Below are 12,178 nucleotides of genomic sequence, written 5' to 3'. Positions count from 1 at the left end.
CCTCATAAGTCATGTGCTCCAGACCCCTAATCATTTTTGTTGCCTTCCGCTGGACTCTTTCCAATTTTTCCACATCCTTCTTGTAGTGTGTGGCCCAAAACGGGACACAGTACTCCAGATGAGGCCTCACCAATGTCGAATAGAGGGAAATGATCACGTCCCTCGATCTGCTGGCAATGCCCCTACTTATACAGCCCAAAATGCCATTAGCCTTCTTGGCAACAAGGGCACACTGTTGACTCATATCCAGCTTCTCGTCCACTGTAACCCCTAGGTCCTTTTCTGCAGAACTGCTGCCTAGCCATTTGGTCCCTAGTCTATAGCAGTGCATGGGATTCTTCCGTCCTCAGTGCAGAACTCTGCACTTGTCCTTGTTGAACCTCATCAGGTTTCTTTTGGCCCAATCCTCTAATTTGTCTAGGTCCCTCAGTATCCTATCCCTACCCTCCAGTGTATCTACCACTCCTCCCAGTTTAGTGTCATCTGCAAACTTGCTGAGAGTGAAATCCACGCCATCCTCCAGATCATTAAAGAAGACATAGAACAAAACCGGCCCCAGGACCGACCCTTGGGGCACTCCGCTTGATACCAGCTGCCAACTAGATATCGAGCCATTGATCACCACCCGTTGAGCCCAATGATCTAGCCAGCTTTCTATCCACCCTGTAGTCCATTCATCCAGCCCATACTTCTTTAACCTGCCGGCAAGAATACTGTGGGAGACCGTATCAAAAACTTTGCTAAAGTCAAGGAATAACACATCCACTGCTTTACCCTCATCCACAGACCCAGTTATCTCCTCAATGAAGGCAATTCGTTGCCAATAGTCTTCTTTTTCCTTGATCACATATAAATTTTCTGCATCGATAGTTTTTCCTTTTTTCAATCGTAATTCAAGTTCTTTCCAATTTTGAAAACATTCCAAATGTTCTGTACTTCTTTCATGTGAAGAGAGAATTGAAGATATGTTTTTCCAGTCCTTCGAACCATTTTCAGTAAGTGATGTACCAACTGCTTGATTTCTAAACAACTTGTAGCAAAAGCAAAAACACAGAATCCTTCGACACTGAATATTGTAACCAGTTTCAATGAATTTCTTCCCCATTAATGAGTTTCCTCTTGTAATGCTGAGCAGAGAATTTTCTTTTATTTCCATCCTTAGGGAAGGGAAATTCATGAACTTGTTTGGGTCCATATTCCATGAGAATTTGCTGCACACTGTCAGCACATTTGGGCTATGAAGCTGGGTCCCCATACTGTAACTTGTTTGTAACTTCCTCATCCTTTCTTCCTTCTACTTCATTTACTTCAATTTCTGCATAGAATCATAGACTTTAAGGTCAGAAGGAACCATTATGATCATCCAGTCTGACCTCTGCACAATGCACACCACAGAATCTCACCCATCCACTCCTGTATCAAACCTATGTCTGAGCCACTGAAGTCCTCAAATCATGGTTTAAAGACTTCAAGGTGCAGAGAATCTTCCAGCAAGTGACCCGTGCCCCACGCTGCAGAGAAAGGCGAAAAACCCCCAAGGCTTCTGCCAATCTGCCCTGGAGGAAAATTCCTTACCGACCCCAAATATGGTGAGCAGCTAAACCCTGAGCATGGGGGCAAGACTCACCAGCCAGACACCCAGGAAAGAATTCTCTGTAGTAATTTAGATCCCACCCCATCTAACATTCCATCACAGGCCATTGGGCATATTTACCGCTAATAGTCAAAGACCAATTAATTGCCAGAATTAGGCTATCCCATCATACCATCCTTTCCATAAACTTATCAAGCTTAGTCTTGAAGCCAGATATGTCTTTTGCCCCCACTGCTCCCCTTGGAAGGCTGTTCCAGAACTTCACTCCACTGATGGTTAGAAACCTTCATCTAATTTCAAGTCTAAACTTCCTGATGGCCAGTTTATATGCATTTATTCTTGTGTCCACATTGGTACTGAGCTTAAATAATTCCTCTCCCTCCCTGGTATTTATTCCTTTGATATATTTATAGACAGCAATCATATCTCCCCTCAGCTCTCTTTTGGTTAGGCTAAACAAGCCGAGCTCTTTGAGTCTCCTTTCATAAGACAGGTTTTCCATTTCTCGGATCATCCTAGTAGCCCTTCTCGGTACCTGTTCCAGTTTGAATTCATCCTTCTTAAACATGGGAGACCAGAACTGCACACAGTATTCCAGATGAGGTCTCACCAGTGCCTTGTATAACAGTACTAACACCTCCTTATCTCTACTGGAAATACCTTGCCTGATGCATCCAGTTCCCTCAGCCTCTCCTCATAAGTCATGTGCTCCAGCCCCCTAATCATTTTTGTTGCCCTCCGCTGGACTCTTTCCAATTTTTCCACATCCTTCTTGTACTGTGGGGCCCAAAACTGGACATAGTGCTCCAGATGAGTATAAGGGCTCAGGGAGGAGCTGGGTCAGAGTCTCTCTCCAGCCTTGGAGAGAGAAGGACGTAGCTGCCTGGGAATAGGGTCCTTGATGCAGAGCAGTGCTGGGGAAAGGGAGGAGGAGCTAGGGAGCTCCAGCCTGGCAACTCCCCAGGCTGAGGCCTTGACAGAGGCCTATGCAGGTACTGGGGCTGGGAGGTGCAGCCCGGGATTAGGCAGAGGCAGCTGGTCCAATCTCCTTGCCAATGATGAGTGGCCTCTACAGACTGCAGTTTGCCCCAGTGAACGGGGGCTAGATGATGACTGGCAGTAGCCACTGAGGCAAGGGGGGCGTAGTGGGTTGGGGGTTCCCCTGGGAGGGGAGATCCAGAGCGTAGGGACAGATGGGGTGGGCAGAACCCCAAGGTAAGGGGCACTGAGGTCTGGGAGGGACACGGGGGCCTGGCAGGCAAGACACCGGCCACCAGGAGGCACTCCAAGTGCTGGACGAGGTAATTCCCGAATGACCAGCAGGAAGTGCCACACTGGTGTGTCTCGACCCTGTTACAGGTCCCACAGGGATCAGTTCTGGGTCCAGTTCTGTTCAATATCTTCATCAATGATTTAAATAATGGCATAGAGAGTGCACGTATAAAGCTTGCAGATGATACCACTCTGGGAGGGGTTGCAACTGCTTTGGAGGATAGGATCAAAATTCAAAATGATTTGGACAAACTGGAGAAATAGCATGAAATTCAGTAAGGACACTTAGGAAGGAACAATCAGTTGCACACATACAAAATGGGAAATGACTGCCAAGGAAGGAGTACTGCAGAAAGGGATCTGGGGGTCATAGGGGATCACAAGCTAAATATGAGTCAACACTGTAACGCTGTTGCAAAACAAGTGAACATCATTCTGGGATGTATTAGCAGGAGTGTGTAAGCAAGACACAAGAAGTAATTTTTCCACTGTACTCTGCGCTGATTAGGCCTCAACTGGAGTATTGGGTCCAATTCTGGGTGCCACATTTCAGGAAGGCTGTGGACAAACTGGAGAAAGTCCAGAGAAGAGCAACAAAAATGATTAAAGGTCTAGAAAATATGACCTATGAGGGAAGATCGAAAAACTTCGGTTTGTTTAGTCTGGACAAGAGAAGACTGAAGTGGGGGGACACATGATAACAGTTTTCAAGGACATAAAAGGTTGTTACAAGGGGGAGGGAGTAAAATTGTTCTCCTTAACCTCTGAGGATAGGACAGGAAGCAATGGGCTTAAATTGCAGCAAGGACAGTTTAGGTTGGAGATTAGGAAAAACTTCCTAACTGTGTGTGGTTAAGCACTGGAATAAATTGCCTAAGGAGATTATGGAATCTCCATCATTGGGGATTTAAGAGCAGGTCAGACAAACACCTGTTAGGGATGGTCTAGATAATACTTAGTCCTGCCATGAGTGCAGGGGACTGGACTAGATGACCTCTCGAGGTCCCTTCCAGTTCTATGATTCTGTGAGAGGCTTGGGGAGCCTTCATGCAGTTTAGCTGGGTGTGGGTCTCCACATGCTGATGATAAGTGATCACGGCCCCTGGAGGGGTTTGCTGCTGCTCACTGGCATAGCTCTGTGAGAGAGACGACCCAGGCTGGAGAGTCAAGGGGGGACAGCAGTCCCAGAGTTCCAGGACCTTTATCAACCAAACTCGTCATCCAAAATATTATATCAAGTTTGTTTGTCTGGGATTAAAGTCAGACCAACCAGCTGAGAGTTTTCCAAGTCATTTCATTTACCGTTTTAAATACTGGCACAATATTAACTTTCCCTTGTCCTCTGGAACTTCCCCATTGTACCAGTATTCATTAAAAACAATATGGTTCAGCAAGCTCCTCGGCCAATTCTTTTAATACTCTTGGGTGCAAGTTATCCAGTCCTGCCGGTTAAAGAAATGCTTCCCTGTAACATTGCTAGTGTACATCCTGCCTAGTTACTGATCAAATAGAAAGTATTTCATCAGCACTGTAAGATAGGAATACATCGTCCTGCTCGTTGTTCTGCAGAGTGCTATGCTCGTTAGCAATACTGCTTAATAATAACTAATACTAATTAGAGGGAGGCACTGTGGTCTAATGCATAGGCAGGACCAGCAGCGGGGTGGGCTTTCACGGGCTGTAGCCACCCCAAAAAGTGCCTTAGTTCCCCGTATCAGCTGCTGCTCTCCAGCTGCCCAGCTCTGAAGGCAGAGTGGAGAGAGCAGTGGCTGCTGGCCAGGTGCCCAGCTCCAGCAGCAGCAGAGAAATAAGCCTGAGTGAGGGACCAGGGGGCCTGAGAGCAGTCCCTGGCCCCTGTCCTCGCTCGCCAGGGCGCACTGCCCAGGGCAGGTGGAGGGTTCAGGGCTCCCCTCAGCAGACCAGACTGACCTGCTCCAGCCCAGGGTCCTGGGCCCCGGCCCCACAGTCACTGCTCCCCAAGGACTCTGCTGGCCCTGGAGTCAGATCCCCCCACGTGGGCAGCTCTTACTGGCTGTGAACAGCCAGCGCCCCACACTGCCCGATTCCTGCCTCCGACCTGGCCAGTGGGGCTCTACGGGTGGTTGAGGACTCTAGCTGCAATGGGAATAAATAACAACGTGAATTGTCCTTTCCTTCCATCTCAGATTTTTTTCTCACCTCATTGCCTTTTTCTTTGTCTATTTTACTTCCCCTTTCCTTAGACCCCTACATCTTTCTATCCCTCTCCCCTGCTTTGCACACACTCTCTCTCTCTCCCATCCTTTCTTTTCCACTCCCAGCTCTCTCTTTCCCTCAGTCTTCTCCCCCCTCCACCTTCCTTTTGTCTCGCCTCTCCCATCTCTAGCTCCCTTCTTTGAGCCCTCCCCCCAAGTCTCTGGTTGGCCCATTGTTGTTGAGATTTGCCTCCCTGGAGCAGACACTCCACCGTGGGGCCTGCAGGCCCAATTCCCTGCATCTGGGCTTCTCTCTAGATCCCTAGAAGCCACCCAGTGCTCTCTCGCTGACACTTAGGGAGAGGCCCCCTGGAGCCCGTAGGGCAGGCTGGAGCCAGTGGGGCAGGCCGGCTAACAGTGCCAGTGGGGCCTGTGTAAACTGCCCAGTCTGAGCCCTCCCCACTCACCGCTCTGAACATCATGCCGTGACCTTCAGCAGAGAGTTCCGGCTCGGGCACTTGGCTTCCTTGTAGAGAAATGGAAACATTCTGCATTGGATCATTTGCAAACAATTTTGTTTGATTTAATTCTTCCTCCATTGCAATAATGTAAATAGTGACACTGAACTTTGTGTTTCAGGAGCTGCAGAAAATACTGCTGCTGTCTTTGGGGTGAATCAGACACCCCCTTCTATCCGTGCAATGGAAGGGTCAGAGTTCACCATCGAGTGTACATTCAACTCAAGCAATAACTCTATCAAGTGGTTTGTTGAATGGAATAAAACCAGAAACTATGTAACAGAAAAGTTATCCAATGGAACAGATCGAATCAGATTATCAGGAGATAAAGAAAAGAGGTCTCCTTCCCTCACTGTGAAGAAAGCTGACGTCACTGATTCTGGAACCTACGTATGTTGGGTTGGGAACAAGGATGGGACATCTCGTGGGAATGGAACCCAAGTGACCATCGATGGTAAATACCAGCATTTCCTTCTCTGTTCTACAAAAGCCTTCCGGGGAGCTCAGGACACTGGCCTGGTTCCAGACAGCTGGGGCAGGTGGTGCTGGGGGACATGGAGCAGCACAAAGTGTAAAGGGCAGAGCTGTGGGGAAAACTGGGGGACATTCTGTGGTACATACAATGGTCCTGATCCTGCATTCCACTGATTTCTGTGGGGGGTTTTGTCTGCACAAGGAATGCAGGGTCAAGCCCCATATATTCAAAAATTGTTTTGAGATGAAGTGTGAGGGGAGGTTTCTAATTGGCTAAGCTTGTGAGGCCTTACACACAATTTGAAAGACAAGGTGGGTGAGGGGATATCTTCTATTGGACCAACTTCTGTCGGTGAGAGAGACAAGCTTTCAAGCTTACGCAGAGCTCTTCTTCAGCTCTTGGAAACTCAGGTCTGGTCTACACTACAGACCTATGTCGCCATAACTACGTTGATAGGGGTGTGAAAAATCCACACATCTGAGCGACGTAGTTAGTTACACCAACCGAACCTCCTGTGTAGACAGTGGTGCAGCTGGGCCGATGCAGTGTTTTAAGTATAGACGGGTCCTTATTCAGAGTGTCACCGGGAAATACAAAGTAGAACGGCTGGTTTAGCATAAGCAGTTAACACATATTTCAAGTGACCATTAGAGGCAGGGTGGCCTGTTAACACTTCTGCAGTCATAGGACAAAAAGAGTGGGTTAGGAGGTTACAGATCGTTGTAATAAGCCATAAATCCAGTGTCTGTTCAGTCCATGATTTTTAGTGTCTAGCAGAGTTATGAATTTAAGCTCCTAGGCTCGTTGTTTGAAAGTGTTGTGCAGGCATCCTTTGAGGATGATTCATAGATTCTAGGACTGGAAGGGACCTCGAGAGGTCATCGAGTCCAGTCCCCTGCCCCCAGGGCAGGACCAAATACTGTCTAGACCATCCCTGATAGACATTTATCTAACCTACTCTTAAATATCTCCAGAGATGGAGATTCCACATCCTCCCTAGGCAATTTATTCCAGTGTTTTACCACCCTGACAGTTAGGAATTTTTCCTAATGTCCAACCTAAAGCTCCCTTGCTGCAGTTTAAGCCCATTGCTTCCTGTTCTATCCTTAGGGGCTAAGGTGAACAAATTTTCTCCCTCCTCCTTATGACATTCTTTTAGATACCAGAAAACTGCTATCATGTTCCCTCTCAGTCTTCTCTTTTCCAAACTAAACAAACCCAATTCTTTCAGCCTTCCTTCATAGGTCATGTTCTCAAGACCTTTAATCATTCTTGTTGCTCTTCTCTGGACCCTCTCCAATTTCTCCACATCTTTCTTGAAATGCGGTGCCCAGAACTGGACACAATACTCCAGTTGAGGCCTAACCAGCGTAGAGTAGAGTGGAAGAATGACTTTTCGTATCTTGCTCACAACACATCACTTAATGCATCCCAGAATCATGGTTGCTTTTTTTGCAACAGCATCACACCGTTGACTCATATTTAGCTTGAGGTCCACTATACCCCCTAGATCCCTTTCTGCCATACTCCTTCCTAGGCAGTCTCTTCCCATTCTGTATGTGTGAAACTGATTGAGTGATGAGAACCACTCTGTATCTGACCTGTGAGACGTATTCCCCACAGGAGAAAGGGTGGTTTTGTCTTGTATCATTTTCCTGTGCGAGTTCATTCAAGAGCATCGTGATTGTCTGATTTCACCCACATCATTGTTATTGGGGCATTTAGTGCACTGGATGAGGTACCCCACACATTGTGATAGGCTTGTGTAGGATCCGTGGATTTTGAAAGGTGAGTTGTGGGAGGTGTTGATCATTGTAGCAGTGGAGATATGTAGCAGATTTTGCATCTGTTGTTCTGGCAGGATCTGGTGCTGCTTTGAGTTGGTGTGTCCTGGTCTGTGGGGAGCTTGCTTCTGATGATTCCCTTGGAGAGGCTGGCGGGTTGTTTGAAGGTCAGAAGTGGGGGTTCAGGGAAGACTTCTTTCAGGATGTGGTCCCTATCGAGTATGGGTCATAGTTGTTTGATGATGCCCCGTATAGGTTCCAGTGTAGTGTGGTAGGTAGCAACTGGTGTGCAGTCAGAGGAGGTTTTATTTCTGTATTCAAGCATGTTCTCTCAGGGTATTTGGACAGTCAATTCCATGAAGCAATCTACTTCTCTAGTAGGATGTCCTTGTTTCGTGCAGGCAGTTTTGAATGCGTTAAGGTGTGTATCCCAGACTTTCTCCTAGGAGCATATTCTGTGCTATATGAGTGCCGGGCTGTAGATTACAGATTTTTTTGGTTGTTTGGGGTGGTTACTGGGTTTATGACGTTAGGTGTGGTGATCTGTGGGTCTCTTGTCTAGGGCTGTCTGTGGGGTTCCATTGTTGAAGCTGATGGTGGTGTCCAGGAAGTTGATGCTAGTGTGGGAGTGTTCCACAGAGAGCTTAATGGCTGGATGGCTGGGTGGTGGTTGTTGAAGTTGGGGTGGAAATCCACGAATGTGGAGTCAAATCTGTAGTAGATTTCAGTCTAAGGTAAGTTTTGCCAGAGCATTTGCAATCAGCTCCACTGTACATGGATGCAGTGAGAGAGCCCCTGAGCCAAAGAATTTAAACACTAAACAGACAAGACAGACAAAGGGGGGAGAACGGGCAGACATCCTATCAGAAGATTGGGAAGTGAGATGCAGAGAGATTATAGAACTAAATCCACACAGGGCTTTAGGCCCTTAAAACCAACATCTGGGGGCCATGGAGATCATCAAAACCCCTGCTCAGCTGCCGCCTAGCCCTGGAGCTGCTGAAGTTTCCACCAGTAAAACCAGCGCTAAAGACTTGCTGACACTCTCTCGCTATGCTGTAAGCACAGCCCTGCCCAGAAAAACGGTTGCACCCTGATCCTCACTCCCCTGCCCTTGCCAGCAGAAGTGCATCACTTCTCAGAACTGCCCATTCCACGTCCTTCAGGGAATCCCATTTTTCTGTAATGAAGGATAATTGGCCACCCTCTCTCTTGCCCTGCATTGGGCTGGTGGAGGGAAATAGGTCTCAAGAAGGGTTTGAATGTGAGGAATTTGGCAGGCGTGTCAGGCATACACAAGATTTGGGTAAGATGTCACATTGTTGGAGGGGGTTTGTCTAGACTGAAGCTTCTGGGGTTACCTGCTCACTAAACAGAGCAGAAAAGTCTTGACATGCACAATACAGCTCTATATGGGGCCAAACGAAACAACATCCGTTTAAACTCTTAACAAGCAGGGGAAACTAAATAGCAGGACTGGAGAGATTCCTTTTGTACATCTCCCCTTGTCTGCTGGCACATTGAACTGTTTCTCAATGAAGGTGCCATCATCTGTGTTTCTCTTTCTACAGAAATTACCGACCTGATGGTGAATCAAACCCCAACCAGTGTCAATGATTTAGAAGGCTCAGAACTTACCATGAAGTGTACATTCAAGACAGTCAATAACCACAGCACCATGTATGTGCGATGGTATAAGTATGGGACTGAGGGACCAAAGAAAGAGCTGGTGAATGACAGCGATGTGATCACAACTGTGCATTTGGAGAATAGGTTTGCCTCTCTCACTTTGAAGAATGCAAATTCATCTAATACAGGAACCTATGTGTGTGAGGTGGGGATCACAGCAAGGAACCTCTCTGGGAATGGACCAGGAACCCAAGTGACCATTGAGAGTAAGTGCCAGAATTTCCTACCTGATCTTCTTGGGGAAATGGGGGTGAGCGAGTGAGAACAAGAACACATGTCTCCTGGAAGGTGTTGAGTGTCTTCAGTTCCACCTTCAATGGGAGCTGAGGGTGCTCCACGCCTGCCCAGAAGCACTAAACTCCTTGCAAGATAGAGCCCTGCAGGACGATATTAAGGGGGAACAATGTTTCCATTTTAGATCCTTTACAGCCAAATGTTTCACATGGCCTCAAATTAGTCTCTGAACATATGCTTGCCCATGTCGCATACACACATATTGGTACGATCAAAGCCTGCCTGCGTGCCTGGAATCTGGAATTTGTGAGAGATAAAAGGGTAGTTAGACATGAATTTATGTCTGATTTGTGGATGGGTGAAACCTGGGGCTGCTTCTTATGTCAGATCCGGTTCACATAAGGATCCATATTGCAGGAGGCAACTTCTCCAGACTGAACATTTGGGGGCAAGGGAGGTGGGATGGTTTTCTGGTCTTACCAGGCATCATAAAGCTATGAGTGGAACTAAGTGAAAGCATCACGTTAACCTCTGATAAGCAGGGAATGTTAAATGGACAGGCTGGGAAAAGGACACATAATACTGGAGGGGGAGACATTTATTTTAATATATCCCCAGTCAACAGCCATTTACAGGTGCGACTTTGGTAAAAATGGCGGTGGAAATGGAACCAGAGTGACCATCCATGGTCAATAGCAGCATTTTCCTCTCAGATCTTCACTGTATTTCCTAGGGAAGAATAAGGACTAGGAAAGGAAGAGCTAATGCTAATACTAATGATATTGATGGGACAGGAGTTGCTGGCAAACAGAAGGAGAAGGCAAAGCTATGGAGAGATTTGCAGTGAGAAGTCAGAGATTCCTGGTGGCTTTCCAGATCCTGCCCATCTTTTTTTTTTTTTTGGGTCATCCAAGTACTTGCAACCCCCCCCTCCCCCCCGATGTCCTTCGCACAGCAGCACAGCATTGCTGCCCACCAGAATTCTCCGAGCCACTGGGTGATGGGTGAATCACAAAGGGTTCAGAGGTTCGGAGAAGCACCTCTAGGTTCAGAAGCTCTTCTCGCCCGTATTGAACAGTCAGTTTCACCATGACAGGCTCTCTTGTAAGAAGATTTCCAGTATTTCCAGTTTTGAGCAGGATGGAAATGCCTCTTGGTATATTGCTAATACTGTTTTCAGTCTTGGACAAAAACAAGAAGTGTCTAGAGAACAGACCTAACAACCCACTCAGAGTAGTACCACTATTGTAAGCTGCAGTGTTTTGGAACATAACTGCAGAATACTGTCTGTCTTTTTTTTAAATGAGGGAAATCTTGTTGAACCTCAGCGCAGGTTCCAGTTTGATTCTGGGTGAGGGTGTAAGCTACTCTTTACTTTACCCTAACTGATTAGCCCAATACCATCTTCTAACAAATGAATCCACCAGGTTGGTGTCGGTTATTCTTCAAGTAGTGGTGGAACAGTGACCCAGTTTGTCTTTTCTCCTTCAGCTGTTCTGCCGCAGGACTCCTCAGGTGGTGGTGGGGGTGGTCTAGTGACCTACCTCACAGCATCTTCCCCTGCCCCTATCCAGCAGGACTCCTGTAGAGGTGATAATGCCTGACCTATGTTGTCTTTCCCTAGAACTAGAGGTGATGGGAGTGTAATAACTCAACTTCCCCTGCTTCTGTAGCCCCTGTCTAGTAGGACATCAGCGAATTAACATTTCTTTCAACAGCACCTGACCAAAGGCTAATGAGCTCTTACATTGTTCCTGGAGCTGTGGCTGGGACACTTCTCTTCTTGCTGGTGCTCGGTATCCTTTTGTGGAGATGGAGACAGAGCTCCAAAGGTAAGGTTTACTTGGACAATAAATGTAAACAATTTCTGCATGAGGGGAGCTCATACGATGCCGATAGATTCTTTTTTGTGTCCTTCCTTTAGCTGAATAAAGAGTAATTTGGGGAATTTTTGCCAGTGAACATACAGCAGCGGTGGTGAACTGGCAGCCCTAGTTAGTGAAGTCTCATACCTAAGCACAGATGCCGCCTGGGCAATGGTAGGACTATTCTATGTCTCCTCCCTGACCTGAGGAAGCACCTCAAGGTGTGAAAGGTGGATTCAGTCTCCACGTCTATTCCACCTTTGGCTGGATTGCCAACAAAGCCACCAATTATTGGCAATTGCTCGGGTGGGAACGTGTGGGCTGTAGATTCTGCTCCACTATGAACTAACGAGACTGACAACTAACTCCTTCAGTTAAGTGACCCAAAGGTCATCAGAGAATACCCAGCTTGGCCACAACTTCATTTTTTTTCCAGAACCACTTCAAAGCAGGTCAGAGGCAGAGATGAATCAGATGGAGACGGTGAGTTGGAGAGCTTATCATAAGAGCTGCATTTAATTTTTCTCTCTAGCGTAGGGGAACTGAGTGTTGAGCATCAACTCCAGGAATACA

General features: G+C 47.1%; 1 protein-coding gene across 2 annotated transcripts in view; it reads left to right on the top strand.

Moving 5' to 3' along the window:
* Positions 1-12,178, top strand: part of LOC101952494 (cell surface A33 antigen-like) — a 51,094-nt gene that overhangs the window by 35,327 nt on the left and 3,589 nt on the right. Inside the window, exons 2-5 of one of the 2 annotated variants that reach the window (XM_065566921.1) lie at positions 5,680-6,012; positions 9,389-9,712; positions 11,459-11,572; positions 12,042-12,088. In XM_065566921.1, coding sequence (XP_065422993.1) covers positions 5,680-6,012; positions 9,389-9,712; positions 11,459-11,572; positions 12,042-12,088 — 818 coding nt within the window. The remainder of the gene's footprint in view (positions 1-5,679; positions 6,013-9,388; positions 9,713-11,458; positions 11,573-12,041; positions 12,089-12,178) is intronic. The other variant, XM_065566922.1, reaches the window with a different exon arrangement.

Source organism: Chrysemys picta, chromosome 14 (assembly GCF_011386835.1).
Source record: "Chrysemys picta bellii isolate R12L10 chromosome 14, ASM1138683v2, whole genome shotgun sequence".
Lineage (NCBI taxonomy): Eukaryota > Metazoa > Chordata > Testudines > Emydidae > Chrysemys > Chrysemys picta.
The sequence above is the reverse complement of the archived record's forward strand: the minus strand, read 5'-3'. Positions and strand labels throughout refer to the sequence as shown.